Source organism: Thrips palmi, unplaced genomic scaffold (assembly GCF_012932325.1).
Source record: "Thrips palmi isolate BJ-2018 unplaced genomic scaffold, TpBJ-2018v1 HiC_scaffold_19, whole genome shotgun sequence".
Classification (NCBI taxonomy): Eukaryota; Metazoa; Arthropoda; class Insecta; order Thysanoptera; family Thripidae; genus Thrips; species Thrips palmi.
Window position 1 is genome coordinate 13,108,449 of NW_023144628.1, and position 15,452 is coordinate 13,123,900.

Sequence of the window (15,452 nt, forward strand, 5' to 3'; positions counted from 1 at the left end):
CTTTTGTAGCCCATGGGCTAGAAATTCGTTTTAAGTTCAGCTAAATACCTCAGCCACATGGTGAGCCGCTAGGCCAAAGTTATCCAGGTAAACCAAGTAACCCCAGTTTACGACAATTGGGATGTTCCTTTCACGTTGAAATCAAGCAGAGATTCTTTAAGAAATTGTAAAAACATGAACTTAGGTGTCGGTTTAGGGTCCCTTGCAAATAAAACTCAAACAACGTGAAAAATCCGAACAAAGAGGGTTAAAGGCTCACTCCCCGGTCGCCACTACTTGGCTGCGCTCAGCAAGCCCGTCGACGCGAAACATGAGATAAAACAATGCTACGCTAAAATGTTACCTTCAAGAACGCCAATCCGAGGTACAAAATGGAATGCGAAGCCGCGATGGTGCGGAAGGTCCTTCTAGAAGGATCTCGAGCAAGTCAAGCCGGAGGACAAAGACAAACAGCTGCGTTTTCGCTCGCACGCGGTACGGCGACGCACCGCCTTGTGGAAATGCTCGCTGCCAAATCGCTCACTTCCAGAGGGCGCTGGTTTCTTCCAAAGACGTTTATTTAGTGCTTCCTTTCACACATTTGGGATGAATATGATAATATGAAGTGGTTTTTCTGAAACATGGAATAGAAAATTGAAGAATTTGTCGTGTTTTTTGTTCTTTTTGGGGGCCGTCAATCTGCCTTATAAACTTCTCACACATGAAATTTTCATACCCGAGAGTTGTTTTTGTTTGCAGGAAGATGGCGCGTGTAGCAGAACATTGTCAGTGAAGTGCTTTAGTGCTTTGTTGTGGATTTAACGGAAAACGATACAGAAACCAGCCATCACCGAAACTTACTGATAGATTAAAGTCTCCCTTCGCCTCCCGTTCAGGATCTGCGTCAAAGGAAGACATTGCCGCGTTAGATTGCATTTGGAAAGGTATGTTGCTAACGTGCAGAGGGTGTGCATCTGTCCGTCTTAGTGATGTTCTCCTTACAAATAAGAATCTTGATAGATCTGTTTCCTCTAACGGCAAGTAGCTCAGCCATGAGCCGATTCACATTCATTTAAATAGATCCCAAAGTACGAATAGCTCGTTGGTTAAAGTAGCTGTGGGCTTCGCGATTCAAAATTTTGTCTCACAGAGTCCTCCTCTTAATTTCTCCCAAAGAAATTAAAAAATAGTGAGTCTGCTTCAACTTTATGGCTTCGAATTAACTCTGTTTGACTCATCTCTCATTTCAACTCACAAATTTATCTCTCAACTTTTGATGCTCTTAGAGCGTGCTAATTCTTATGTCTTAGTGACAGAGAGCAACAACTCCAAAGCCAATGTGTGGTATCAGACTTGGAAAGTGTTGTGCAGTGTGGAAATAACACTTCCATAACTTTTTGTTAGCATCAATTCAATATTAATTATCGTTTTGTGAATCGTTATCACTCCATTATTACAATTTTGCCATCCTCCAATAAATTATGGGTCATGATGTTATTGGATTCACTTAAGTGAACACCACTTAAACAATCCAGTGTTAACGTGAATCTTGGCTTTGGTTTCTTTGACGGGAACTTATGGCAAACGCAGGTTTCAATTGTGTCAATGTTATGGTTCAAGCCCAAGATAAATACAACCCGGGTTTGTTCCGATAAGGTAAACACAATGTGGTCATGTAACTGTTTTTCAATGAAAGCTAAGTTATTTACTTCAGTATCTTGCATTATCCTACCTAAGTTAGAAGCCAATCTAGATTCTGAAAACATGGAGAGCAGCAAACTGCGAGGAAATCTTGACATTCTCAGAAAAATTTCTTACATTCGGAAAGTTATTCATTTATCATTTTGAAACTGCTGAGGGCTGAAAATTGCTTAAGTTCCAGGGTCACTTGTGTGATCAAAACTTTGTGTTTTCTTAGTGCAAAATGTTCTTGCTCGGTGACTGCTCTTTGCAAAGAAATAGCCTCTTCAATTTAAAAGAAATTTTTTCGTAGAATAATACTTTAAGTTTGTAAAAATGGAAACCTCAATGTGAACTATCTCTGGTATGTAAAAGTAGTCCTCAAGTCGTGTTGATCATCTTCAAAATAAAATAGTTCTTACCGCTCCAACTTATTATTTCTGGCAAGGTTGAGGGGCATTGCTTCTTTATCATATTTCTCAAATGATGTGCACCACAGGACATCCCATGAGTAATGAGATCTTATTCACGAAGGTTTCTGTTTTTTAACAATGTAATTTGGGTGTTAGCTTTTGTAAAACTTGAAACAAGCTTCAAAATAAAGCAATTCTGCAGTTGGAAGTTGTGCTGCCAGTAGTATTTTTTGCTAACAGTTGTAGGTCACTGTGTACTCTGGATCACATTATGATTCTTTCTACCAGCATTGTTTGCTTTCCATTGTAGTTTTCAAGAGCTTTGAATCTTTCAGAAGCTTTGGCTAAAAGCACGAACTGCAAAGCAGAACTGGCTCTAAAGGGCAAAGTAGTTTACTTTTTACTTGTTTGGTACAATGAAGTATTAGGCAGAAATGTTTACCTTAAAAAGTTGGCTGAGGTAATTCTAGAAGTGCAGCAGGGTGAATCACTTGATAGTTAATTTGAATGAAGTAAGTTACTAGAAAACTTAATACAGCATCTTTGCCCTCTTGACATTGTTCAGTATGGTGCATTGGTAGTGAAAGTTACCTATTATACACTCTCATTCCAGGAACGTGACATCACGTTCCTAGAATGAGAGTGTATCTGCTCATGGCAGAGTTTGTGACATAAACATTTGTGCTTGTTTGTGCAAAACAGAAACTCCCACTGCCGTGGTCACTTAACACCAAAAATAATCACCACCTTTTTAGTTTTAATTCTCTTTCTTGTTTTTTAAGTTGTCTTACCCAAGGTCACCTATTTCATATCTTTGCCCTTGTGGTCCTTTGAATAATATAGTAGGATAACGCATTCAAAATTCAGATCAATCCATGAAGCGGTTTGCTTAAAATGCTGCCAAAGTGAGTTAACGTAGCCCCAACTGGAACGCTTGAGTTTCTAAGCGTAAAGTACATCAATATGCATTCTGTTAGCTCCAATGAATACCTACTTTAATCTACTTTAAACAACTTAAACGCAGCAGATTAAATGTCTGACAAATTACAATTGGTCATAAAAAGTTTGTTTTTTTTTGGTTTAGCTCTCAAAAATTAAAACTGCTTGTAACTTGAGCGTTTCCCATATTGTTTATAAGTCAGTTTGTTAGTATTTTTGTTGCTGGTTTTCACCTTTCATGTACCTCTTGCTGAAAAAATATAAATTTAAAATTTTAAAGTTATATAATTTTACTCTCCTGTATCTTTAAAAGGTTTTTGATACTCTTGAATGGGGGTTTGTCACACAGGAATTTTCTTAGTATTTAGCAGAAATTAGCTAGCTTTTTTGGAGTTTGGTCAACTGATCCCTCACAATTATCGGTTTGAATTAGATTATCTTCTGTTGCATTTCGAGTGCCATATGCAAAACTTGTAGACACCATTTCCACTTCTCTTATCACTGACCGTTTCCAGAGGTTCACTGATTTTCCTTACAACGATATCATTAAACTAGTTGATGACATAATTGCCATGCCCATGCAAAAAGTATGGAGCTGGGATGAAAATCTCATCAATTTGTCGTGAGACTGTTGTTATTTCCAAGTGATGAATATATCATTCACGAGTTTGTCATAAAATTTTCAGAATTTTCAATGTTGCTAACTTTGCTTCTCTTGTTTTTTCAGATGGATCCTCTGACAGTGCTGCCGGTGGAGCTGGTGCGGATGTTGGTGCAGCTGCTGGCCCCCAGGGACCTGCTGGCGCTGTCCACCATGTCGCGGGCCTGGCGCCTCGCGGTCAAGGACCCGGCCTTGTGGGACGCGGTGCGGCTGCGGTTCCCCGGCGACCATCCGGGATTGCTGCGCTTCGCGCCCGCCATCGCCGACCTGGAGCTGGTGGTGGCAGACCTCAAGCCGCGGCACCTCGACGCGCTGCTGGCCGGAAACGCCGCGGTGAGTACGCAGCAAATGTCTCTGCACAATTTTGGGCTCTCAAAAAAGTCTACACTGGTGAAACAAAGCCATGAAAACTATGCGCTTGCAGGCCATAAACGATTTTCACCCCCTGGAACGGTGTAAATCGCACGTTAAAAACCTTACGAAGTATTTTTAGCATAGTACTTAGTACAAATAATTTGCTTCGTTATACGAAGTAATAGTTCGTAAATTACAAGGTATTTTCTTTGTAAGCTTATGGGGGCTCATACATGTTAAAAGCACTTTCCTAAAAAAAAATTTTGATGTAGAGGGATTAAGATTTTACAATTTCTGTGTTAAAATCCTTTTAGATAATTGAGTAAGCTTCATTTTGGCTCAAGGGAAAGTGACTTTGGACATTTTTTAGAGATTTAGTCGAAACGTTTAAAATTTTGCTTCTCGTAAGATTTTGTTCGCATACTTGCTCAGATCTGTGGGGAAAAAATCAGGGAGACTCATCCCCAGTAGTGTCATAGAATTGACTACAATGGGCTTTATATCTGCAATTGTTTTCAAGAAAAAAAATAAAAACAATTTTTTGTTAAAAAAATTGTTTAAAAAATTGTTTAAAAAATTGTTTTTATTTTTTTTCTTGAAAACAATTGCAGATATAAAGCCCATTGTAGTCAATTCTATGACACTACTGGGGATGAGTCTCCCTGATTTTTTCCCCACAGATCTGAGCAAGTATGCGAACAAAATCTTACGAGAAGCAAAATTTTAAACGTTTCGACTAAATCTCTAAAAAATGTCCAAAGTCACTTTCCCTTGAGCCAAAATGAAGCTTACTCAATTATCTAAAAGGATTTTAACACAGAAATTGTAAAATCTTAATCCGTCTACATCAAATTTTTTTTTTTAGAAAAGTGCTTTTAACATGTATGAGCCCCCTTAAGTATGCTCAAAATACTTTGTTATAACAAGCTGCTTTTCTCAGTAAGGCCTAAAATAGTTGGTAAGGTTTTCTCAGTGCGTGTAATGCCCTTGGCAAGGGCGTGAATCGGTATGACTTCCACGCATGCCGTAACGGTTTGCGCCTGGGCGAACGTGAATCGGGAAAGACTATTTACGCCTTTAATTAAGGACGTTGTGTTTATGCATTTGTTTGACCGGTTTACGAAGCATCTGCTTTGTATATACGAAGGGAATGAAAGCATTGTAGGATTGCTTCGTAGAAGAAATGCTTCGTTTTACGAAGAAGAACTGTACGTAGATTTGACAGTGCCCTCATTTTCTTCGGTGAGTTTTTACTGTTTAGATTTTCCAGGGCCCTCATTTTCTCGTATTACAATAAGCGATGCTTTTTAGCCGTTTTTCTCTGTACTTAGCCTATCACTCAATTTTCTGCATGACTTTGTCATCTCCAGCTGCATGGCTACAGCTGAATAAATGCGCATCTACTACTGTGGGCTTGAAGCAGGCGTGCATCCATTGGGAGAAAAAAAGCATGGAACAAGTCAGGTCAACAATTTGCTTGAGCCGTCCGTAGTCCGTACTTAATTACCATACCGGTTTACATGAGTTTGTAGAGCAGGTGTGGACGTTCCGTACTTCTGCGTTTCCGTACGCTATTCCTCTGTACATAGTAAAAAGTCTAAGGAGCATTGCGTCACGAAGAAAACGAAGGCATTGTAAAATCTACCGAGAAATGCTCCATTGAACGAAAATAGGAAAATTCTAAAATCCTCCTAAATACGCAGCATCTTTTCGTAACATGCAGTCATTTTCTTTGTGGTTTCAGAGCAGGTGATTAAAACTTAACGAAGTATTTAGAGCATGTGTAAGTTTCAAACTTTTTATTTTGTCATGCGAAGACGTCGTTAGTCAATTATGAAGTATTTTCTTTGAAAGCTTGTGTATGCTCAAAACACTTTTTTATGTCAAGCTACTTTTCTTCGCAAGTCCTAGTTTGTACGGTTTTGAGTCGTGTAAGTCACGATTTCAGGCTATTGATCTCCGCCGTTTTCTTTGGACTCTTCAGATCCAGCGTCTGACCTGCTTGCCGAGTGGTGGCGGTGCCGCCGGCCAAGAAGAGAAAGGTGCCAACGCCGCCACACTGGTGCGAATCCTGCAACGGGTGTCGCAATCGTTGCGCGGTCTGTCCGTCCTGTGCTACGTGGAAGAACACTCCCTTGTTTCAGCGACCCGAGAGAGAGTGCTTCAGGTATTAACATTCATAAAAATAAAAAAATAGCCAAAATTGACAATAACGGAGATTTTAATGTTTTAAGGGGAGGTTCTGGTGAAAATCTTGCCATTTTCCAAATGGATCCCACTGTCATAATTTGTTCGGAATATAAAATCTTTCTATGAGGACACTAAAATTAGATTTTTGAAAGCACATCCCAGGCTCTAAACCCAGTCGAAGAGTCTTTTTGAGCCTATTTTGGCTGCATCTTAAAAAATCTCCTTGCGCAAACTATTTTGTCGTAAAAGGTTGACCTTTCCATTTCTCACTTCTTCGATTCATTTTTAAAAGATGCCGGCATGCACAATTGAAAATGTCCATTACAGTATTAATGGTAAGCTTTTTAAGCTGAAAAGTCCCTAAAATTTGACTATTTTGTACATTTTTGACCAATTATAGTGAAATGCTTGGCTAGAAAGCTTGCGAATAAAAATGTAATTTACATTTTGAGTTGTGCATGCCGGCATCTTTCAAAAATGAATCGAAGAAGTGAAAAATGTCAAGGCCAAGCTTTTACGACAAAATAGTATGCGCAAGGAGATTTTTTAAGATACAGCCAAAATAGGCTCAAAAAGACTCTTCGACAGGGTTCAGGGCATAAAATGTGCCTTCCTAATGAAAAATTTTAATAATTACTTGGTAAGACATCAAATTTTTAACTAATTTTCATAGTGGGACTCATTTAGAAGAAAATAGCATTTTCACCAGAACCTCCCCTTAAGTTTAAAATGTGCATAAAAGTTTTCACATTCAGGGGTTTCAACATTTGAGTGGCTCAACTCTTGACCATTTGAAAAGCATCAACTAAAATCTCATTTGTGTCATTAGCTAAAACGCTTCACTTCACTGCCATATTTAGTCGACATATATTTTTGTCGTAGAAAGTCTTCCTGGGTTCCTAGTCGTTCCTAGTTCAGACAAACAGGAGTTGCTTGCAAGCAAACTTGTTAACAAGTCATCAAAGAATCCAATCCAAGCAAGATGACTTGACAAATTTTATTGAAGATTTCGTAATAACAGTCTCACTTTTGATTACAGACACATAAAAGTTCGGAAAAAGGCAAAACCTTCACATTTTAAAATGACTGAAAGTTTAAAATATCTATATCAGAACAGGAATTGAATTTCGAAACTGCCTCAATGTATCAATCTATTGTATACATCTCAAGGGGGCAATACACTGAAAATGGCCAAAAACTGAGTTGTGTGATTGCTTCCAAACGCGTTGTTCAGCGTTGTTCAAACTTTTCATGTGTCAATACCTTACAAAAAGAAGCATTTTAAGCCCAGAATGGCATCGATCGGACGTCAGGGAGCGGAGCAGCGCCCAATCAAATTTTCGTCTAAAGTCGAACTGGCGGGCGTCCCTCAGTCCGCAAAAATGAAGATATCTCGACCCCGTTTGCGCCAAAATGTAGGTAATTGAAGCGGCTATAGCGCAAACTAGGATTATGAACATCGAGCAACCGAAAGTACAAAATTTCATCCAAAAACAGTTTTTGAGGATTTTGCAAAAATGATCAAAACAGGTTCTTTCATAAAATTTTGTACTTTTGATTGTTCGATGTTCATAATCCTAGTTTGCGCTATAGCTGCTTTAATTACCGACATTTTGGCGCAAACGGGGTCGAGATATCTTCATTTTTGCGGACTGAGCGACGCCCGCCAGTTCGATTTTTGACGAAAATTGGATTGGGCGCTGCTCCGCTCCCTGACGTCCGATCGACGCCATTCTGGGCTTAAAATGCTTCATTTTGTAAGGTCTTGACACATAAAAAGATTGAACAACACTCAACAACGCGTTTGGAAGCAATCGCACAAGTCAGTTTTTGGCCATTTTCAGTGTATTGCCCCCTTAAGAATAACTCAAAAAAATTTGCAAAACTTTCCCTTTTAAGGGGAGGTTCTGGTGAAAATCTTGCCATTTTCCAAATGGATCCTACAGTCATTTGGGGGGACTAAAATTTGACTTTTGAAGGCACATGCCAGGCTGTAAACCCAGTCGAAGAGTCTTTTTGAGCCTATTTTGGCTGTATCTTAAAAAATCTCCTTGCGCATACTATTCTGTCGTAAAAGGTTGACCTTGACATTTTTCACTTCTTCGACTCATTTTCAAAAGATTCCGGCATGCATAGCTCAAAACTTCCATTATATTATTAACTGTAAGCTTTTTTAGCTGAAAAGTCCCTAAAATTTGTCTATTTTGTACATTTTTGATCAATTTTAGTGAAATGCTTGGTTAGAAAACTTGCGAATAAAAATGCAATTGACATTTTGGGATGGGCATGCCGGCATTTTTTAAAAATGAATCGAAGAAGTGAAAAATGTCTAAGCCAACCTTTTACGACAAAATAGTATGCGCAAGAAGATTTTTAAAGTTATAGCCTAAATGGGAGAAAAAGGCTCTGCGACTGGATTCAGGGCATAGAATGTGCCTCCCCAATGAAAAATTTTAATAAATACTTGATAAGACATCAAATTTTTAACAAATTTTCACAGTGGGACCTATTTAGGAGAAAATAGCATTTTCACCAGAACCTCCCCTTAATTAAAGATTTAGGAAGATTTTATTTATTGGCTAACATTCTAGAACATACTAGTAAAGTGGGACTTCTCTTCACCTAACATTTTGGGTTGAATTATGTTTTGGGTACTCACCACACTTGACCTAATTCAACAAAGTTTCAACTTTTTGGGATATTTTAAAGCCTTCATGCCAATTTCACTAGGCTCCGCTCTGAAGGTTATTGTTAAATGAAAAAAGTGGCTATTTGACATTTTTGAATACTTGTGTCAGATGTCTCAATTTAGGGGTTAAAGTTCCTTTCTATTACATAAACTCACACTAACACCGGGGCCCCAACTCCTATTAGTTTCTAAGTTATGGAGGTATACTTTTAGTCATTTCTCCTTCTCCCAAATTCTCGTCACGACAAACGATTAGCTTCCCAGTCTTCAGACTCTGGCAATATTATCTTTTTTTGAATAGGAAAAATATATCGTTGCCCTTTTTTGAATTCCTGCCTTAGTTTTCCTCAAAAACTAAAAGCAAGACTAAAATGGGTCAAAATCTCTCAAATTTGAAGAAAAATAAAAAAGGCCTGATAAAATAGCTTATACAGCGTCTGTTCGACTGATATCTTCAAATGTGCCAAAGCTATCTTTTTTCTTAGCAAAAATGGATAAAAGTGCCAGAATCTGCAGACTGGGTAGCTTATCCTTTGTTGTGATGAGAATTCGTGAGAAAGGACTAAAAGTTAACGTAAACCTCCCTAACTCAGAAACTAATAAGAGTTGCGGCCCCAAACTTTGGGAATAAATTCAGTTAATAGTGGTTGAATTTTTACCGCAAAATGATCTTTCTGTGACAAATATTTCTCGGACATGCTAGTTTCACTTCACGTTATCCTTAAGAACTGCACTTCAAATTTTATATGCGTTGGAACTTGGCGCCTTTGTCGCCTGCACCAGGTTTTAGGGCACTAAGTGGCGCCTCCTTTACGGGCAACATCATTCAGCAAGTGCAGAATGAAAACGAAGTTGTGCATTCTCATAATTATGTAGTGCACTTTTTGAACATGCATAGTTGTTGGAAGTAACGTAACGTCTTGTGAACCTGACAACGCCCAAGTTGTTGTGTTAAGGGGCAGGCTGTTGTAAAAAATCAAGCGTCCCTGCAAGGTTTCAGGTATTCTAACATAATTTCAAGAAACCTGCAGTTCAGGAATTTTGTCAGACTTTCTTCAAATCAATAACTCAAGAGCTAATGTTGTGGTCCTGCATAGCATGTGTCTTAGACCCCTTCTCCTTCACTGCGGCCCTCTCGTTGCAGATTATCGTCGCCATGCCGCGGTTGCGTGAACTGAGGATGGGCGATATGAACTTCGCCTTGGACAGGTACCCTAAACGTCCGCCGGTTCCAGTGCCAGTTCAGGGCACCCTGGAGAAGCTGTGTGTCGAGGGGGAACCTCGTGACTGCTGGGCTAAGACAGTGCTCAACCTGCTGCGAGCGCACCGAACCAGTCTGCGCTCCCTCGAGCTTCACGAGATCGAACCAATGGACGGCAAGGTATGCACTTACGTTAGGACAAGAAAATCACTACGAGGGGGTATGCATGCACCATCAAAGCCTGTGACTCGACTTACGCCTATTACACTGGTAGCCAACGAATGTGACGTCCGTTGGAGTGTTAATTTTGTCACGTACGTTTGAATATGACGTCACATTTGTTTGAACGTGACTCGGCCGTTTAAGAAGGGTGTCACATTCGTTTGAATGTTGATCAACATTTCAAACGAATGTGACATCATATTCAAACGAACGTGACAAAATTCACATTCGTTGGTTACCAGTGTACGCCTTGAAGCGTATCAGTCGGGTCACTGATCACTCTGTCTGCGATGTTCTCTAATTTTACCCATGTTTGGGGTGTTTTGGAGTGTTTTCACCTAAATCCCAACTATTTTTAGGCGTAGCGCAATAGTCGAGTCTCAGGTTTTGAGAGTACACCCCGCCTCGCCTCTAAATTATCGGGATTTGGCTAAAAACAGGTTAAAACAACCCCGAAACGGATAAAATTGGGAGAATTTATGCTATCACGCAGACTATTACGCGTTAGTGCGCACCCTCTCGAATAGGCTCATTTAAGGGGAGGTTCTGGTGAAAATCTTGCCATTTTCCAAATGGATCCTACAGTCATAATTTGTTCGGAATATAAAATTTTTCATTGGGGAGACTAAAATTTGACTTTTGAAGGCACATGCCAGGCTGTAAACCCAGTCGAAGAGTCTTTTTGAGCCTATTTTGGCTGTATCTTAAAAAATCTCCTTGCGCATACTATTTTGTCGTAAAAGGTTGACCTTGACATTTTTCAGTTCTTCGACTCATTTTCAAAAGATTCCGGCATGCATAGCTCGAAACTTCCATTATATTATTAATTATTAGCTTTTTAAGCTGAAAAGTCCCTAAAATTTGTCTATTTGGTACATTTTTGATCAATTTTAGTGAAATGCTTGGTTAGAAAGCTTGCGAATAAAAATGCAATTGACATTTTGAGATGGGCATGCCGGCATTTTTAAAAAATGAATCGAAGAAGTGAAAAATGTCTAAGCCAACCTTTTACGACAAAATAGTATGCGCAAGAAGATTTTTAAAGTTATAGCCTAAATGAGAGAAAAAGGCTCTGCGACTGGATTCAGGGCATAGAATGTGCCTCCCCAATGAAAAATTTTAATAAATACTTGATAAGACATCAAATTTTTAACAAATTTTCACAGTGGGACCTATTTAGGAGAAAATAGCATTTTCACCAGAACCTCCCCTTAACGTCATAGAAAATTTATGTGTGGTGTTTTTGTGTAAAGCTTCGTTGGACACTGCAAAGCCAGTGGTAAGTTAGCTTGCCGCAAATTTCGCAAGCTGGTTTGAATGCCAAAATTAGCCAAGCTTTGACCTGAAATCTTCATAAGCTTGCCAAATTTTGTGAAGCTGGGGGAGCATTTCCGTGCCAAGCTTGCTCATTTTTGGAATTCTAATCAGCTTGCGAATTTTGTGGTAAGCAAACTTACCACTGGCTTTGCATTGAAAATGAAGCATACGCGTAAAATGCTACGAATTCGTAGTGCAGGCACCCTTGCACCTAATTTCGACTTTCTAACTCAAAAGACTTAGGAAATAACAAAAAGCGCTCCGCTAATTTTTGTCTGTAGTATCTTGTGTCACGGCTTCTGTTCCCTGTTACACGACGCCTCTTTGTTGCAGGTTGTCGCCAGCATTGCGGCGTGCCGCGAACTTAGATCTCTTACTCTGAAACTACCTGCGGGACCGTTCAAGATGAATCTGATGAGTGCCTACAAAAATCACACGAGGCGAATTTATCGTCAACTGCCCAAGGAGCTCACCCACCTGGAGCATCTCAAGGTTTGGTCGTCAGTCCGATTCCCTGTCATTCTTGTACGAGTGGCGAAACTTCACTTACACTCTTATCCCAAGAACGTGACATCACGTTCAAACGCACTGAAAATCCAAGTGTGGGACAGGAATGCACTAAAATACATAACGTGGGACAAGCGTGGGACAGTTTGTCCCACGTTATCTAGTGCATGCCTGTCCCACAATTGGATTTTCAGTGCGAATGTGACAAAGTGTCACGTTCGTTTGAGCACACTGAGAATGAATTGGTCACCACCATCACCCTTTAAATGGGTAATGCAACTTCGTTACCCAAATTTTGGTGACGAAAAATTCATCACCCGAAATTTGGTAACAGGCGTTTGGTCGCCCAAATTTGGGTAACGCCGTCGGCGACGCCGTGAGGTTCCCGATGACGTCCTTCCGGGGCCACCACGATGACCGGAGGCCTCAACGCCCCATTGGGTCATCATGGTGGCCCCGGAAGAACGTCATCGGGGACCTCACGGCGTCGCTGACGACGTTAACCAAATTTGGGCGACGATTTTATGACTGCCCAAAATTTGGTCACCGCGGGCTCGTCACCCAAATTTGGGCAACGGTGCGTGCGTTACCCAAATAAAGGGCGATGGTGGTGACTCTTTCATTCTCAGTGCATTGTCAGCCCTAAATGAGCTTGTTGACATTCATACGAATGTGACACAATGCTCAGACGAACGTGACTTTTTGTCTCATTCGTTTCAACGTGATGTCACGTTCTAGGAATGAGAGTGAAGGTGGCCCCACAATGGCCCCGGAACACGGGCTTTAGGCCTCAGGCTTCAGGCGTCAGCCGTCGGATCAGGGCTCTGTAACGTCTGGTTTCGCCCCTATCCCATAAATTCGCTACAAATTCGCCATGTTGTCACAATTTTCGTCGAAATAAATACATTCTCCGAAAGAGAAGTGCCCCCTGAAGCCCTGAAGCCGGGTCCGCCCACGGCCATTGTGGGGCCACCTTAGAGTGTAATGGTGCAACAAGAACGAAAGGCCCTGTCCATATATGCACAGCTCGCTGTCCGGAGCTCCCGCCCAAAAACTTCATGCGCTCCGCCACCTTTGATCTTCGCGCAACTTCCTGCACGTGATATCCTTTTTAAATCATTCAAACCCGTAAAAATAACAGAGATCAAAACGTTGCACGAGATTCATTCGGCAACTACGCTCGGAGAGGCGCGTCATACGAAGACGGATAGGCGTCATATGAAGACGTGGAACTGTTTCGTATTGTGGAGAAATCCTCCCTATTGCGAAGGATTTTGCTTCGTACCGTTACGAATTATTCCTTCGTTAATTTTCCAACGCCAATGCGTTGGCTTTCTTTGTATTATAAAGTGATGTTTAGTACACTTTTGGGTGCGGAGTGGCCCTCACAGTCAAAACTCAACGAAGAATCGCTTCGTAATACAAAGAAAATGAAGGCATTGTGTAAAATCAACGAAGAAATGCTTTATATCATGAAGCAAAATCCTTCATAATACGAAGCATTTGTGCGTAATACGATTAAATTCTACGATGCCTTTATTTTCTTCGAATTTATGAAGCAAATGCTTTGAAGGTATTTTTGAATGCAGTTCGTAACAAACTGAGACTTTATTTGGCAGCAACTTGATGGTTTGCATTCTGTTGCAGCTGCTGCTGCCGTGCCCGTTCGACGTGGACTCCAGCGCTCACACAGACGACGGCGAGGGCACGGGCCTGGACGAGCTGGCGGCCGGCCTGCGGAAGCACGGCGGGGGGCTGCAGTCCGTGGAGCTGGTGGTGCTCTGCGGCTCTGCCACGCGGGAGTCTCGCGTCGAAGCGAACGAGGCCAGACTCCGGGCCGCACTGCCGGACACCGCTGTTGTCAAGGCGCGAGTGGAGAAGAGCCATTGCCACTGCACTGATGACACGGAGGACGACTATGAGAACGACTACGACGATATGGTGGACGCGTTCTATGAAGCCAGCAGCCGCGACGCGTCCAGTTACTACTCGTCTGACGAGGAAGGGGACGATGATTAATTTTATGCTTCCATGACCACCAGTGACAAATGCGTCGTTTAAAACAAGTTCCCGCATCGAAATTTTGTCTGAACTTCAGTAACTTGGCTCAGCGAGAATGGCTGTGTAGTTAACGCTATATTTCTTTATTTAACGCACGTATACAACATCCATGCTGTATTTAGGCATCGCACTAATTACATGGCATTTGTGATGTTACTAGAGCTTTACGGTAAGCTCAGATTTCCAGTAGTTCGCATTCAAGGGATGACAGTGAAATGTTGGGTGCCACCTTTGATACGGCAACTGATTTTTGCTTTGACTGTATGTGTAGAACTGACATCAATTTGTTGTGAAACTGTTTTTCAAGTTAATTTTTTAGTTGTTTCCAAGTTAAAGTAGTCACATCACTTTTAAATTGCACATGGTGTGCTACGGCTGTGATTTTGTCTTCGTTTTGTTTTCTTGAACATTTCTGTTTGCCTGATTCCTTTATATTCGACTGTGTCGTTTTTGTTAATCAGGGTAATTACTGTAACATCTGGCACTGATCTCATTTATCATTATACTCCGGTTACAAGCCATCCAGGATCATTTTAGTTGTTGCAAATGTTTCATAGACTAGTTTGTTACTTCGACCTATGTGAAATATCGTATTCGAGGTTTAAAAGAGGTGGGTGTCTATACTATCTCAGATATTTTGGTCAAAACACCAAAGAATTTAGTCATTTTTGAAATAAAACCTACAGAAATTTAGAAATTTACTCAAGGTTCTTTTATTTATATATTTTTAAAACACCTTCCCAGTTTTGATTTGTTTTTTCCATTTCCTTTAAATTGAGTCGAATCTCCCTTACCATCAACTTGGGACGACATGCCAAGGTTCTGAATTTTCTCCTTTCACTGAATGTACTCTGGCTTCTTGATGGTAATATCAAGAGGCGAGCTCAACTCTGACAGCTATGTATAATATGACATTGATCGAAGGGCAGAACTGGTGACTGCCTTCATTTGAGCACCAAAAAAGATCTAGACAGCACGTTACTTACTCTAATGCATGATTCATGAAGCGGATGAAAGGAATAACTTGATTCATGTCCAAATTGACTTTTTGTTTTATTATTGTGCATCAGGATGGTTTGCATCATAACACCAAATTATTTGACTCAATTACCAGTGGTTTTGGAGAAAATCCACATGGAAAACGGATATGACTCAACTTCACCCCTTTTACGGTCTAAATTTCATCGGAAATGGAGATCAATCAAGCGAGTGCATATGGCTCCATTGCACAAAATTTCA

At 40.6% G+C, this 15,452-nt stretch overlaps 1 protein-coding gene across 1 annotated transcript; it reads left to right on the top strand.

Moving 5' to 3' along the window:
- Positions 1 to 1,240: 1,240 nt before the first annotated feature.
- Positions 1,241 to 14,914, top strand: LOC117646367. Its single transcript, XM_034387246.1, has 7 exons — positions 1,241 to 1,318; positions 1,570 to 1,635; positions 3,739 to 4,005; positions 6,011 to 6,193; positions 10,050 to 10,286; positions 11,979 to 12,137; positions 13,800 to 14,914. The coding sequence occupies exons 1-7, from the start codon at positions 1,256 to 1,258 to the stop codon at positions 14,169 to 14,171; spliced, it is 1,347 nt and encodes a 448-aa protein (XP_034243137.1). The 5' UTR covers positions 1,241 to 1,255; the 3' UTR covers positions 14,172 to 14,914.
- The last annotated feature ends 538 nt before the right edge of the window (positions 14,915 to 15,452 follow it).

Coding starts and splice junctions, on each gene's coding strand:
- LOC117646367 (XM_034387246.1), top strand. CDS start 1,256: ATGCTCTTAGAGCGTGCTAATTCTTATGTCTTAGTGACAGAGAGCAAC. Junction 1,319..1,569: donor GCAACAACTCCAAAGCCAAT/GTGTGGTATCAG, acceptor TGGCAAACGCAG/GTTTCAATTGTGTCAATGTT. Junction 6,194..10,049: donor CCCGAGAGAGAGTGCTTCAG/GTATTAACATTC, acceptor CTCTCGTTGCAG/ATTATCGTCGCCATGCCGCG.